The 16,526-nt window shown below is 37.6% G+C and overlaps 1 protein-coding gene across 1 annotated transcript; it reads right to left on the minus strand.

Moving 5' to 3' along the window:
* Window positions 1–10,460: 10,460 nt before the first annotated feature.
* LOC137935252 (transcription factor EMB1444-like) lies at window positions 10,461–15,605 on the minus strand. Its single transcript, XM_068779944.1, has 11 exons — window positions 15,378–15,605; window positions 14,538–15,246; window positions 13,998–14,204; window positions 13,619–13,697; window positions 13,478–13,519; window positions 13,310–13,369; window positions 11,889–12,914; window positions 11,699–11,800; window positions 11,070–11,204; window positions 10,865–10,990; window positions 10,461–10,779 (listed from the first exon to the last, which is right to left on the minus strand). Exons 2-11 carry the CDS (start codon window positions 14,633–14,635, stop codon window positions 10,705–10,707), a joined length of 1,950 nt encoding a protein of 649 aa, XP_068636045.1. The 5' UTR covers window positions 14,636–15,246; window positions 15,378–15,605; the 3' UTR covers window positions 10,461–10,704.
* Window positions 15,606–16,526: the final 921 nt, after the last annotated feature.

The raw sequence follows: 16,526 nt of genomic DNA on the forward strand, positions 1-16,526 counted from the left end.
AAACGAATTTTTGGTCTTCAATCTTCATTGTCTAAAACTTTTCCATAGATGTTCAATCTTCATCATCCGTTCACACCTTTTCTTAAATATTTTGATCACAAAAAATTACATGTGGAACAACTCCCCTCTTTTTTGTATTTCTTCACCTACTTTTCACTCCTAGTCATATGACAAAGCTCCATACACCAGTCAAAATGGTCTAATCTGAAACACACTCCGCTCAATTGTAAAAGCGGAAAACAACCGAACTTTAGGGCTTAACAAAGAAACTACTCACTTTTTAAGGGTAGCTCAAACACAAATCACATCTTGGGTGAAGAACAAAATGCTTGACTCAAGTTAGACGTAGGGCACACTCCTATACATTTAAGTAGTAGGTCTAGGCATTGCTCTAAAGTGATAAAACCACAAGATGATAAATTGAAGAAATATTAGAGGAAAACAACTTTAACCAGGCGGAGGTGACTATACAACACTCATACTTCCAAAGTAACATTTTTTTACACTAGGGGAGACTATAACTGTAGAACATAATAAATTTGACCAAGTATAACTTTTTTTCAGGTGACAGCAATTTTTCGGAGTTAACTAAGCAGAAGATCTAAGTAACAAAAAAGTAAAACTTTAAAGCAACATTGAAGTAGATATTGCATATCTTAAATGAGAACATCATGGAGTGATTAAGTCTGACCAAAACTCTCTGATTAGTAGAGAAATTTGGGTAAAAAACTCTGATTCTAGGAGAAAAGGAAATTCAACTCACATGAATGCAAGGAGAAATAATATGAGAAAAAGGGGAAAAAGAGAGAATTTCTTAGCAGAACTAATATTTGGTATTTCTAATATCGATATATCAAAAAAATATAGCTCAGAATCACAAACTATTTGTTGTTCAAGAAACTACACTCAAAGAAATTTAAATTGATATCTAATTTGACATAAAAAGATCCATTCTTGAATTATTTATGACTACCTATTTTTATTTATCGTGTAGCTTGACCTTTGGAGAGTCCAATTTGAATATTTCCTTAATTATAGATTAGATTGACATGGAAGTTTTTCCTTCTGAAATTACAATTCGATACCTTTGATCGAAGTATAACTTTTTTCATAAAATATACTTTTTTTAGAGAAATAATCTGATAGATTTTGGACTCTTTAATCTGTCTGAAGCGAGTACTCTTTCTTCCTTGGCTAGCTTTAGCATTAACTCTTCCAAGATCGATATCTCCCTCTAGAAACTTAGATTGAGAATTGGTTGGATCGGTGAGAAAGTAGACTTACAAATATTTCTTTTGATCTATAGTTCTCCATATAAAGTCTCATTCTTGATGGTATAAAATGTCTTGAAAGTTGAAGTTTTTTGTTGTTGCTCAAACCTCTCTTGAAGTCTAACCTTTGTTGCTTCAATTGTAGAAAACTTTGATTGACAAAATTCTTTTTTGCCTTGGAAAGTAAACTCGAAGATATTTTTGTTAATATATAATTTAAAATATTAGAAACTCAGTATGGAGGTGAGAACCCCAATAAAACAATGGGTACTGGAACATGAAAGAATTAAAAAAGATAGAATACAACCTAAACTACCAAAGATAATAGATCAGAAAAGGATCACATTATCTCTGTGGGACTAAGTTAACTCATAGAACTTACTCTACTACCATGTTGAATTTCTTAAAAACAGAAATGTTTTACTAACTTGTTGTAATTTGAGTACATAAACCTCTATTTATAATAGAGAAAACAAATAGAATTCAATTATAATAAAACTACATTTGTTCCAGTTACACCCAAAGTTAAATACTAAAAGATAAGTCCTAGAACAATTGAACAACTAAACATAAACAGAAGACTAACATAATTAAAACACCTTTAACTGAAACTTTTCTATGAAACCTCATCCTATCAGACTCCTATAAGACTCTGCCATGTTAATTATGGCTCTGTGTAACTTCTTACTGTGAGAGTCATGTAAAACTCATCTTTATCTATTCTTCAACACTAAGCTTGAGACCCCTTCCATATTTCATTTCCTCATCCTTTTACATATTTAGTGTAGAGGGCTTCTAACTTCCCTACATCTTGTTTTTACACTCGATAAAGAGAAGGTGGAGGCCCTTGTATCCTTCATCCTTTAATTACCTATATTTATAAAAAAAAAAGGTGAATTTATATTTTAATATTATAACTACATACAGTAAATTAAGTTCAGTAAAAAAAACTTATCTCAGCTACCACTTGACATTTTTAAGTTTTTCATAAATAAATTAATTGAAATCAAACATAGAGTTAGATATAGGAGTAGTCATGGATCAATTCTAAGGTCAAATTAGACTTGCACCCAAATATTTATGGTGTACACCACTTAACATTAGGTTCCATAGGTATGTTCGTAGGCTTGCATCCGAGCATCCCGGTCTCGGATTAGTGAAAGCCTCCTCATTGCAGGTAGGAACGGTGGAAGAAGACATTGTAGACAAAAAAAGACACAACATGGAGACAAACAATGAGTGGAAACATAATAAGAGATAAGATGTGAAGTGGATGGAGGTCTAACAGTAGTGGAGTGGGGTTCTTTGCAAAGAGAAATGGCCTAGTATCATAAGATGGCCCATAAACTAATGGAGATGAAGGAAGAGAACATACCTCGGGATCATCTGAAGACTCCATAGGTGATTGATCAAAGGGAGTAGAGAGAGGGTCTTTAGAAGGCTAGTCCACAGTCTCGAAATCATAATCCACTACAATATGTGGCTTGGGCATCCTTGTAGAGGATGAAAAACTAGGAGGAGATCTAGCAAAAAAAGAGGATTGATGCTAAAAAAAGGAAACATCGGTTGAGATAAACGTTTTCTTCAAGAATGGAGAGTAGCACACAACCTTTTTGAGTTTTGAAATACCCCAAGAAAATGCACTTAACGACTTGTGGAAGAAATTTACTTTGGTGAGGCCATAAGTGATGAACAAAAAAGGTGCATCCAAATATCCTAGGTAGCAAAGGGTATGCATCCGAATTAGGGGAGAAGGGGCTGACATCTTTGAGCACACTGGAGGGCATATGGTTAATTAAAAAAACAAGGACTGAGGACTACATAAGGCCAATAAAATTAGGGAACATTCAAAGACAACAAAATAGTTCAACCAACTTCTACAAGATGGCGATGTTTTCTTTCGGATACACCATTCTATAGAGGAGTATAAACACATGACGATTGATAAATGATCCCTTTTTCCTTGCAAAAATTTTGAAATGGAGAGGAAAAATACTTTTTTGCGTTATCAGACCAAAAGATTTAGACCTTGTTTTTAAATTGATTTTCCACCATAGCACAAAAGGAGGTGAAGATAGGAAATACCTCAGCCTTGTCTTTCATCAAATATAACCACGTAATTCTCAAGTAATCTTCCACAAATATAAAAAATATATATAGATTTAGATACATTTGGGACAATCACACGTCCCCACAAATTCGAATGAACTAAAGTAAAAGGACTAGAAGCATTATTGTTTTGCCTAGGTTGAAAACCGATCTATGATGTTTCCCTAGCTCACAAAATTCACATGATAACTATGAAACCGAATCGAGAGAAAGAACTAAAAATTTTAAATTTGCTAGTGAGGGGTGGTCAAGTCTTTTATGCCATTTGGAAGTCTCTTTTGTTGTGGTTGTTACTACTATTGTCAATATAGTAAGGTCCACATAGTAAAGGCCCCTCTCTCATGGTCGCCACCAATCACATGTTTCGTCTTAATGTCCTGAAACACATAATGAGATAGAAAAAAAATAATTGAACAATTTAGTATATTGGTAAATTGACTCACTGACATAACTCAACGGAATTGAGGGACAAAAAAAAACATTTTCAAGTGAAAACGATTGTGAAATGGTCGACGTACCGGTACCCTGAATCCTAGTTTGCGATCCATCTGCAATGAAGACAAAGCGATCTAAAGTGGATGGTGTCACAGTGGACAAATTTTCAATTTTACCTGTGAGGTGCTCAAAGTCTCTAAAATCAATGATCACGGGTGAATTGCTAGATCATGAAAAAAAGAAAGACATACCAGTAGTAGCAATTGTGGCGGTTGTGTTGCTTTGGGGAGCAACCATCATACTTTTAAACCTCTGAAACAATTCATGATCCTCTTCTGATAGAGTCAATCTTCCTTTGGAGGACTCTAAGGGTGCTTCACTATTGGTAGATTTAGTAGAGGTCCATGCACTATTAACCTTGAAGTAAGGTGGTTCGTCATATAGGTTCCAACAATTTTCAACTAGATGGTTGTTGAGCCCATAAAAGGTACACTTCCTTTGCTGACCACCAGTGTTAGAGGTAGGAGCATTCCCTGCTCTGCCTCTTCCTCTGCCAGGTGTCTTTCTACCTCTTCCTTTACCTCTACCAGAATCATTGTTCCCTCTCCCTTGGGAGAACGTAACTAAGTTTTCCACTTGTTTTGGTTGACTATTGGACTCCTTAATGGGAATCTGTAGCATGGTTGTACATACATTATTAAAAGAAGGCTTTGCAGTAGAACTAAGTATCTATGACTTAACAACATCCAAGTAGGGTGGTAGCTTAGCAAGACATATAGTTGAGATCAGGTCTTCCCTCTGATTTTCCGGTGTGACAACATCTAGTGCATATGATTATGTAACCTTCCCCTCTTTTAGCATCCCTCTGAATCTGGCAAAGTACTCATGAAGATTGTCTAACACTTTGTGTTGCATATCTTCTGAATTTTTTTGTAAATTTTTGTAGAATGTCAGGGGTAGAATATAATTCAAAACATGTGTCCCAAATTGTTTTGGCTATTTCTAGGTGCTCCACATTGTTTGTCACATGTTCTCCCACATTATTAATAAACCAATTAATAATTAGTATATCTTCCCTCAACCACTTAGTGTAAGAGGGTTGGTCCACATGCATAGGTGGTTGAGTTATATGCTGAACAAGGTCTTTAGTAATCAGAAAAAATGTTTTACACATTTGGGACAGTAATTCCTCAAGCCTTTAAGTGGAATTGAACCCAATGGAAAAGAAAAGAAAAAAAATAAAATGAGAATTTGACAATTATTATTCCAAAACATAATTAGTGAAAAAAAGAATTTGATCATTATCTCATTTTTACTAACTATTTTGGGAATAATAATGGTCAAATTTTCATTTTTTTTTCTTTTCTAGGGGTTCCAAACAGACCCCCAAGGGATTACATTTGGTAAAATCAGCATATGTAGAGGAAGAGGAAGTATTTGACAATTTAGACATTATGACTTACAAAATATTTTTTTTCCCCAAAAACCAACACTTGTAGGTTAACTTAGGAGGATAGAGGACAAGAATTTATCAAAACTAACAAATATTTAAAGTTATGAAATGCAAAACTATATAATGTCAAGTGATCAAATTCCGCAAGTAATAAGCAAGGAAACCAGCCAATAGATCATACAAGCATAACCCTTTTTTCGAATTTTCTTTTGTTGTTTGAGATTCTAAAACAAAATTCTAATCACTCAACAACCAATGATGATTAAAAGGGGGAAAAACGAACTAGATGTTGGTAAGAAAGCAATAAAGAATGAACTAGAACTACTATTACTTTCTGAAACTATTCTTAAAACCCTAACTTAGGATTTTAACAACCTAATTGAGCAACCACTCCTTCAACAAACCATAACATAATGAGAGCTTTAAGAGGACTTTTAGCATTCCAAATGAGGAATTTTTGGCATAAAAATTACATCAAACAAGCAAGGAATAAAGGAAACTCATGCACATGGGAAAAAAAAAGGTGATTTTAGTCCATCAATATTAAGGAAAAAACAAAAATTTTGAGGGGGATAATAAGGCTTGAGTAAAACAACTTTGTGACTACCAACTTGAATTGAATCCCTCATAATGTGAAACATAAGGTTAAACTTATCTGATTAAGGAGAGAAATTGCTTAATTGACTTCAACCTTTTGATCCTTTTCAAAACTAGCTAAAACCTTTGTTGCTTGAAGGCTGAATTGAGTTTTTTTTCCACTAAACTTTCATTACTTGATCAACTTTACTTTAAACCCTAGAATTCCAACTCTGATACCATGTTGAATTCTAGGGTTTATTCCATGGATAACTTGGTTTGAGAAGAAGAAAAATAAGGAAGAAGAGAAGAAAAGATTATTACAATCCTGGATCTGACATAGCGATTCGTAGGGAGGAAGAAGAGAAAGACGAAAATCAAGCCGAAGGGAAGCTTGAAAACCTAGGTTCTTTGAGGAGAATGCACATCCCAGAGCTCGTTGAGGAGAACTCAAAACCCTTGTTTATGCTAAATCAATGCTTGCCTTTTTCTCATTACTTTTACCCCTTAAATAGGGTTGACTCTTACAAGGTTTAAGATAAAATATTACAAAAATACCTATTTAGAAAAAATATAATAAAAATGCCCCTATAGCCTATTAATTATTTAACTAAAATAAAATAAATAAAATAAAATAAAATAAAAATAATTAATTAGACTTTAATAATGTTATTGCATGCATAACATTACACCCCCTAGGGAGAAAGAGTTTGTCCTCAAACTCGAAGGTAGGGTCTGCTTGCCCGTGCCGACATCTGTGGTATCTATGTCAGCCGTCTAGAGGACAAAAGTGGGGCATTCTACCAAAGAAGCAATTTTTTTTGTTTTTTTTTTTGGCGACACTGCCAGCATCACTTGTTGTAGCATACCCCAATACAGATAAGCAACCGAACAACGAGTTGAACTATCACCTGCTCCAAACTGGCAACTTCTGCTTTGATATGAACAACCCTTGTGTGATCTGCCCCAACGGTTGCCTCATTGTCCGCGGTAACCTGAGTAATTGGATTGAGCCGATTCCTAATTATGACTGGCTGCCCAAGTTCAGCCAGTGGTCCTTCACTTGTCTATGCATACAAGGCTGCTATAGCTTCACATAAATTCCAATACAAGGTAGAGATGAGATTTTTCTTCTTGTCCCTGGCGACCATGGTCTCTATTAAATTTCTACTCAGAGGAATATGGTGTGTATGACACAAGTCAAGACTCCACAGACCACTATCGACATCCTTCAATTGGGCAGCAGTGGAGAGTACTGCTCGACTAAGAACAGGCACCCAGCAGGCATTGTTTGCAGTATTAAAAAGCAGTCCTTGTACAGTAAATTGCCCAAGACTACTCAAATTATTTATTTGGACTGCATACAAAAAATCTACAGCACCTCCCATATCAATTGGCACTATTGAACACCAGCACCCAACACTAGGACGAAGCATGCCAACACAAATCTTCCAGGCTACATTACCCCCAACAAAAGGTGGAAAGCTGCATACCCCATGTGTTTTTTCATTCTACATTGCCACTGTTCTCAACACTGGTTGCTAGCTGTCTAGCAGCAATGTTTGTTGCACTGCCACAACAACATTGTGGCCATGGTTGTCTGGCATCACTGTGTTTTGCACTGCCACAACAGCACTGTGGCCTTGGCTGTCTGGCATCACCGTGTTTTGCATTGGCACAACATACCTCATTTGTTGAAAGAAACCATGAGCGTAAGCACAAGTTGTCCCTCTTGATAAGTGCAAATGTTCCTCAACACCATCCTTCGGATGGTTGATATTCCCACACAACACTGCAGCACTTATACTTTGTCCAAACGCCGCCCAAAATTTAATTTTTTCCCCCTTCAACAGCCATACAAATCATTCCCCATGGCATTACATTCAAATTAGCTACATCTTGCAGGGGAGTATTTGTTGTGCCCACAGCAACAGATAATTGTGCTCCATAAGTCATTGCTGCTACTCGTAGAAATATCAGCACTGTTTTTAGCATTGGCATTGTTGGCAGTAGTGGTTATAGCAGTGCCACAATAGCAGCACACACAAAATTGTGGAAGAACTCATGTGCTGCAAAACCAGTAGTTTCCTCCTGTCTCCTCTCCCGAATCCTTCCATCTAAGTCAGAAGCTCCAACAGTTGCATCTTGTAGGAGTCCTTCTTTACATGCAACATCTATCAAAGTTGAATATGAAGCAACAGAGGGAAGAATATTAATTTTCTCTAATGAATCAAACAACCTAAATGCTTGCACCAGACATCCCTCATTGCACAAACCATTAATCACTGCATTATAAATAACTATTGGGATAGACACCCTTGGCTCTCATCCTGTCACAGAGACCTAAAGCTTCTTTAATACATCCTTCTTTACAGAGCCCATCAACCACAAAAGAGTAGACCACAACATCCAAAACCATTCCCATTTCTGCAACTTCCAAGACAAGCTCATGAGCAAGTTGAGCTATCCCTTGCCTAGTAAGTGCATACAAGATTGTTGTCAGGGCGCTTAAACTTCCCTCACCCCTATAATTTAGAAACTGAAGAGCTCCATTTATGTTCTGTTTGCACATGCCTCTTCTCCTCATAACAAAGTAAACATTGGAAGCTGCATAAAGACAACCTTTCTAGCAAAAAAAACTAATAACAGCATTATACAATCATCCAAGTTTCTTAGAATCTAATTGTTCAATCTAGTGAAACAGCTCAAAGAGACCCACTTCACCACCTTCATTAAACTTGGCATCCATCAATTGCATAAAAATAAAATTATGCAGTGGCAACCCATTTTTTTTAGTTAAAAAAATAGGGCAACTGCCATTTCCACCATACCTTCTCTGTAGAGCACTCCAATGATGAAGTTAGAACCAGTAGCACCAAAAAATCCCAGCAAAGTCTTTTTGTACTCATCAATAGAAAAATCATTCATCCCCCATAGAATTTTTTCTATCAATCCTGAAATTCACAAAAAAATCCCAACTCACATTTCAGACACAAAAACAGGAATTCCATCAAAATGGTTATGTTTCTCTACTTCACGGAACAGAAAACCACCAGGCCAAAAATTCGAGCAACATCACTGCTGCTCAACCCCTTTTAGCCCCATCACCCACGTGAAAGAATCGTTTTGACATCCAAATCGATGGCATTTTTAGAATCTTACCTGAAAATTACGTCTTCCACTGTGGTTCCCCTTTCTCTCGTCGCCCATTCTCCCATGTTCTCCTTGCTTTGCTGGCTGCCGAAATGAGGGACCCTAGTGGTAATTCATTTCGGTTGGCTTCCCACTAAGCTTTTTCCGACGGCGAACAACACCCTTTTGGGGCTTCTCCGCTTGGAGATTTTTCGAGACAGAGGTCTCTCAGAATTTGTTGCGTCTTATATGGAAAGTGCACGGCGTCCCGAAAGAGTGGTGAACCCATAACCCACAAGTCCCAAGATCGAAACTTGGCTCTAATACCAATTGTTATGGTCTCAGATCTGACACGACGATTCGTATGGAAGAAGAAGAGAGACGAAAATCAAGCCGAAGGAAAACTTGAAAACCATAGGTTCTTTGAGAAGAACGCACACCCCATGAACTCGTTGAAAAGAACTCAAAACCCTAGTTTATGCTAAATCAATGTTTGTTTTTTCTCATTACTTTTACCCCTTAAATAAGGTTCACCCTTACAAGATTTAAGATAAAATATTACAAAAATACCCCTATAGATAAAATATTACCAAAATGCCCCTATAGATAAAATATTACCAAAATGCCCATGTGACCTATTAATTCTTTAACTGAAATAAAATAAAATAAAATAAAAAAAATTAATTAAACTCTTAATAATGTTATTGCGTACATAACAAAGATGAAAAGAAGGCAAAACCACAAGTTGAAGAGAAAAACTTTAAGGGTTAAGAGATAGCACGAGGTGGGGCATGGATGCCCTAGTACATAAAAATAAAAAAGATCACATAAATTACCCACTAAGTACAGCTTATATTGTTCACTCTCATAATTACATAAAATACCACTTAAACTACTTCAACATCTTGTATTTGTACCATCAAATTGATCAAAAACATGATTAACGACCAAAACATGTGACCAATTTTGTTTAGAGTTTTTTGGAGTTCGTAAGAAAGTGTGAAGCTAAACGTGTGAAGTGTTGTATGGAATGTGATGCCTACAGTAACTTATATTCCTTTAGAATACAACATAAAATTCAAGATAGATATAACCTTGTATAACACTAAGAAACCTCTTCTACCAACTCATAAACTCAAGATCTTTTATCTCACTAATTCATATCCATGTAAGTGACAACTTACTATCATACCAAAACATAAACAAAATATATTAAGAGACTTTGATGCACATAAATAGTTTTCTCCAAGGAACAATTGCTCTCAATCCGGTGTTAGATTTTTCTCCTAAGATACAATAAACCTTACCATATTCAACACCCAATAATTATGATAAGTATCCTCGGTCCTTTCCTCCTCCAGTTTGTTCATTGTCTTTTTAAATAATTAAAATCAAAAAAATATTTTAAAATTTTAATTACTTATGACCCCCAAATTTATGAAGTTCCTTTGTCATATTTGGAATTTGGATCATGTAAAAAAAAATCACTGAACAGCGTATCGATCTTCCATGGATTCTTGCAGGAACTTGAAACAAAGAAAAATAGAAATAAACTAATAACAGCCATGGCAAACTAATATAAACAGAACGAAACGGGATACACAGTGGATACACGAGAAAGTTTCACCAGACAAACCTCTTCAATCCTTGGGTATACAGGTACAGGGTAAGGCAACCCAGACTAGTAGTAAACACACATCTAGTAAGAAGATTTCAACGAGGCTCTCATCAGAGGGACTGGTGCCGCTGCAAGAGTTGCATCAGGGGCAACAAGATATCCATTCGTTGAAATCCCTTGGAGACCTGTTTGGACACATTAAAATTAGTGTAATTCATGCAACTGGAACCAACAAGTGCAAAATTCGACATTAGTAGTAGGAGCCACTACCTCCACAATAAAGTGAGCCCATGTCTTTTTTGTCCTCTTCTCCATTATTCCTTTTAATATGTTCAAATTAAGACGCCGCATGACATCAGCAACTTCAAGAAAAAGGTCACGATCTTCACACAGAATCTGCAGTAGGAAGTAATTCAGAATACTCCAAGAGTATAAGAAAATTCTAAACGACTGATAGAAGCAGGAGAGAACGGACCTCCACCAGCATTTGCCCATGTTGCTCCAAGTTCTCCACAATAATGGGGCAGATTCCAGGTTGACAGCCGAACTCTTTTGCCCAGCTTGTATTGCGTGTGCTTTTCAAGCCTCCCCAATTTTCGTTACCACGGACCTGCAGAGAATTTTTTTTTTTTTTTTTTGAGGATACAAGTGCAGATCAGTGTTACAGAACAGTTACTAGATGGAAATCTGGCAAATGTTGCCAATTATATATGTTTTTGAATGTTGATTACACACTTTACCCCTTTCTCCTAGTGAAGCATGAACCCAAGAACTCGAACTAAAAACACCCATGTGGTCATGTGATCGATTTACTTCATGGAAGCTTTGCCAGGTAAATGGGACATTCAAGGCATCAAACCTTCAGTGATCATAAACTTTCAATTCCCTAGCAAGCTCCCGTGCTTGGGTTTTCAAACTGAATATGACTAACTAATAGCCTAGTTACAAAAATACAAATAGTCATAAAACCAAATATTTATGTTAGCACACATTTTACAGGAGGTTTTGTTTTTGTATCATATACCACATACAAGAGAAACCACATACAGATATGAGAAGAGTATAAGCTTCAAAAGAAACCCCAGGTTAGACAAGCTTTTGTACCTTAGACTGTGAGCATTTTCTCAATTTCTCTGCCCGGTTAGTGATGTTGCGCAGAAATACCATATGCTTTATTGTTCGTTCCAGTAGTGCATCAATGCTACACTGTCAATACCACACACATCATCGCATGTTAGATCATAATAATTGAAACCCTCTTAAGGTGGGTAGACAAATATTTACTATTATGTACCTTTCCTCCATTAGGAACAATTTCTCGTAGCTCCTTAACCCGATCCTGTATCATCTGTCTGTCTCTTGGTCTTGGCCTGCAAACATCAGCAGTTCTACCTTTTCTCCTGCCTAATTTGGACTGTTCATGTGCATTACCCTGACCTCCACTTTGAACATTGACATTAGTCAATGTGCTGACTACTCGTGACGAAGACCCAGATGGAGAACATGGAAGCACCTCTCCGCCAAGTTGATCCGATGAGCAATTGGAAGATATGACAGCATCAAACTCATCACAAGCATTTTCACCTGATTGTCTGTATATTTTGGCAATGACAGCATCTAAAAGATAGTCATTACTGGCTTTGTGGACACCCACTGTTGAACCCATTTGAGACACCACATTCATGTTGCCCGATCTGTCTTCTTCCGGAAAAGTTGCATTTAAGGGATATGTGTCATATACGCTATGAAATGCCGGTTCCAGCGCTTTATGTAATTCTGAATCAAAAGGAAAGCTTCGAATGTTGTTCCCTGATTTTCCTTCAATAGCCTCAACCATAACATCATGGTGGCCCTGCTCCATGCCCTTTTCCCATGAATGAGATACAGGAGAACTCTCTTGCATTAGTTGGTTCATTGTATTATGCTGTGAGATGTAAGATCCAACCAAGGGGCAGACAAAAGAAGGTAGGTTACCCTTAGCCATGTTGCAAAGATTGGCAGGCATTTGCTGGTCTTGTAAAAGATGATGGCTGTTTTCATCCATAATCACCGATGGCATGTCAGTCCTGACAGTAGAACATCCACTTGACATTATTTTGTCCATATCAAGAATAGATGGATTGTTCTTCAATAGCTTTGGGTGAGCCATATTCAGGGGAATAGAAGGTGATGAAGACAAATCCTCGAAGACAGGAGAGGGAAATGGTAGTTGTGGGTCAAAGGGATCACCAATTGAGGAGAATGGAAAATCCAAACAGACAGATGGGAATGTGTTGAACAAGTCCTTAATGTGCGCCACAAGTGCCAGGTCTTCTACAACCTGATGTCTCAACCAGAAGAAGATAAAGATGTAAGATGTAAGATCTGCATAAACATGCATATATACATGGGATGACAAAAGCCTGTCTTGGGTGTAGAATGTAGGGACGCTGGATAATGTCTGACATAACACAGGAAATGACACCAACCAGGGTGTTAAATACAAGGGAAGGCACTTAAATATGATACTCTGATTGGTGTCATTCCCTCTTATACATCACAGGCAATCCCCAAGGGTCCCCAGGTAATTGAAGTCATGACATCACCTATTACTCATAAACTATCTTGACAACCAGATATGGTGATTTGACCTGGCAACAGCATCGTATGAACTATACTTGCACCACAATAAAATCTGCATCAACTAAGAAAAGTATGCCGGAAATATTGACTTACTGTCTCTAATGAGCCGAGTTGCACAACCCCAAGAGGAGCCACAGGCACCAGCAAAATAGTCTGCAAATACCATTTAATTAGTGTAGTCTTCACCCAATCTTCATGCCTCTTAAGTCAATTACGTAGCAGCACCATATTGTAGTAGTTAAGTCAAATTCAGGCTTATACCTTGATACCGGCTGCAAATTGGGATTGCCATTGAGCTGGAAACTGTAAATGAATAAAAATGTGTCAAACTCTGCTCCTAGTGCCATATGGCTGAATTATTCTTGAATTCAGTGACTACATATTTCTCAAGAAGTTACTCACATCAAAAGAGGACCTGGAGTTCAACTCACTGGCTAGAACCCACAAATGTCTGCCCGAAGATGCTACTTTACCCACAAACCTGCTCAGAAAATGTCCGGATCAGTGTGTAACAATATTTACAATGAAAAAGAGATCTAAAAAGAGCTGAACTTATAGTTCTAAGCAGAAGTTAGAACAGTTGTATATAAAAGGTAGAGAATTTCTTATAAAAAAATATGCAAAACATTGTATGTCAATATTAACTCAAGCAGCAATATCTGACTGGATTGGCAAAAAGCTGACAATTTAACCATCCAATATCAGGCTTATGGACGCTTGGGTAAATGTAAGTGAGTGATATTGATATACATTGATAACTAGAATTTTGTGGTTGACATACCCTTGGTCAAATGAGTATGAAAGATATGACATATCCGCCACTGCCAATCCTATCTTATGAGGCAAAGTAATTTCACTATCAGCATCGAAATCATAGCCAGAGAAAGCAGTCCCCGATGTCTTGCTGAAGCATAAATTTTCTGAGAGTTGTTGCAAAGGATCTCTTTCTTTTCGATAATCATAGTAACCATCTTCCCACGACAAACACCTAAAATGACAAACAAAAAAGAACATTTTACCTAAAGTAAGTGTTTGAAGATAAGGTCAGGTTACTTTAACCCTTATCCAGACAGAACGGAACCAAATGGTGTTTTCTTTTTTAATGCATACATCATTTTGGAATTTGCCGGGAAACATGGGATCATGGCAAGCATGTCAACCTCTTAATGTTATGTGTCAGGTCAGTCGTTAACATTCAAAACGAATAATTCTTCAGAACTATACTCGCTAGTTGTCACAGGTTCGTGAAAGGCCAAGAAAGTCGCCAAAATAAAGTCCATGGAGGTATACCACCAGATAGGTGGGGAGAAAAAAGACTTACATGCGGCTGTGGTGCCTAAACTTCCAAAAAACAGCATATTTCCACTGAGTATTATTACAAAGACTCTTCAGCAAGTGCCTCACCGAACCACTTCCCATCTATTTGAAGCCAGAGTAACGTTATGCAGCTGAGATCAATTTTTTTACGCTAGGAGACTAAAGCTTCACTAGCTGCCCCGGTATGAACCTCGTCCAGCTTGTTTTCTTCGGAGACCTGCCCGTCGTTTTATCGGTGGAGCCACATAACCAAGAAGCAAAATCCCCATTGCTCCTCCCCTACTTAACAAGAAAGCTCTGATTCGAAAGATTACTTAGAACCGAAAAGTTAAAAACCTCTGGCAAAAGGAAATCTCTCAACGGCCTCAGCTTTATTTCCAACAGATGCCATGAACTTCAGTTTAACAAGTGACAAGAGGATAACTACGTAAACTCGTACGATCTCGTAGCTACCGATGTCTGCAGCAAAATCACAAGACATCCCAAAACTCTCAAACTCCGAACACTCCTCAGTCTCCTAATTGATCACTTCGCATAAGGTGATCCACTTTTCAAACGGCAACATTCTCACTGTCTAAGATTTTTATCTCACTACAGGAATTTATAGTGAAAGCCGCGTTACAATCAAAGATGGCTCAAGATCATCAGAAGGAACAGAACAGTTCTCGACTTCTGCCTCTAAATCACCTCCAAATTTGTAGAAGTCTTTGCCTCTTCGCATCCACGAAAATACCAACAAAATAGAAAAGGAAGAAAAACGGAGACAAATAAAGTCAGCTCATTTCACTATCATTTAACGCCATAGGATAAAATAAAATAAAAACACAGCACCCGGTCATTTTACCTCTCCTCAAGGATTTTGGCTCAACAGAGTAAAAAAATCAGCTGAAATGACCTCGCCTGTCTCCTTCAGCACCAACTCGGTCTCCCGCAAAAAAAAAAAAACTTAGAACAAAAATCACGAAACTCCAGCTAAAATGGCTGCCTAAAGAGCAGAGAAAAGGAAAGTAAGAGTGAGAGAAGCAGCGAGTTCGTTTTCTCCCAAACGACCATAAGACGGAGAGAACGGGAGCCCCGATGCCGACAAATGAGCTCTCTGCCTCCCCAACCAGCTCTCCCGCCTTAAATATGTCAAGTTTTCTCCGGTTTTTTCCTTGCCGGATTCCAAAATGTCCAAAAACTGTAATCGATAACTTCACCCAACCCCAGCCAGTGGGTCCCCACTTCTCAGGCCCACCAAAAAAAAATACTTCTCTAAAAACGACAGGTCGGATCCCCCTCAGCATCTCCAAGTGTCTTCTCAAATTCAAATCCTTCTCATTATCAAGCTTCTTCCTCTCTTTTTTTCTGAAGGTGTACAATTTGGTGTGGTTGGGCGACACGCGAGTCGGGATTTGAGAAGACAATGCGTGTACTAGTGAAGATTTTGCTTTTAAAAGCAGGTGTAAAATGATTGCGTCTGGAAAAAGCGTAGAGGCGGACGTGGCAGAGAATGGCCTACGCGCCTACGCTTGGCCTTCATCATATCACCATCGCCTACGGCGGTATCACACCCTCACATGCTTCAACAGCTTTATTTTTTTTTAAATAATTTTTTTATTAAAATGAGAACGAATTTATTATTTAATTACAAATAATAATTAGGAGAGAACGAGAAAGAAAAGGGCCCACGTGCCGGTGGCGGCAAAGATTCCCAAGGAGAAAAGATTCCAAGGGTTGGCATATTTCGATTCTGGCACCGTAAGGGGAATTGAAATTCTCAATTTCTGAGGGGAACGGGGGCAAAAGGGTAAAAAAAATAGTAAGAAGAAAAGGAAAGAATATTTCCAATAAAGACAAACAGAATCAAAGCGAGGTTGATGAGGGTTGGTGGTCCAGCCCCAAGCAAATTCACCACGTAAGGTTTGATGAACAAAGCTGAAAGTAGAAAAATTGAATGTGTTGGTGGACCACATTCTGGCATGTTCATTGAACCACGGTCACATTGTGTCAT

The sequence above is a fragment of the Aristolochia californica genome, unplaced genomic scaffold (genome assembly GCF_029961685.1).
Source record: "Aristolochia californica isolate CCGP_79_NKW_82.1479 unplaced genomic scaffold, dmAriCali1.0.hap1 SCAF_10, whole genome shotgun sequence".
Lineage (NCBI taxonomy): Eukaryota > Viridiplantae > Streptophyta > Magnoliopsida > Piperales > Aristolochiaceae > Aristolochia > Aristolochia californica.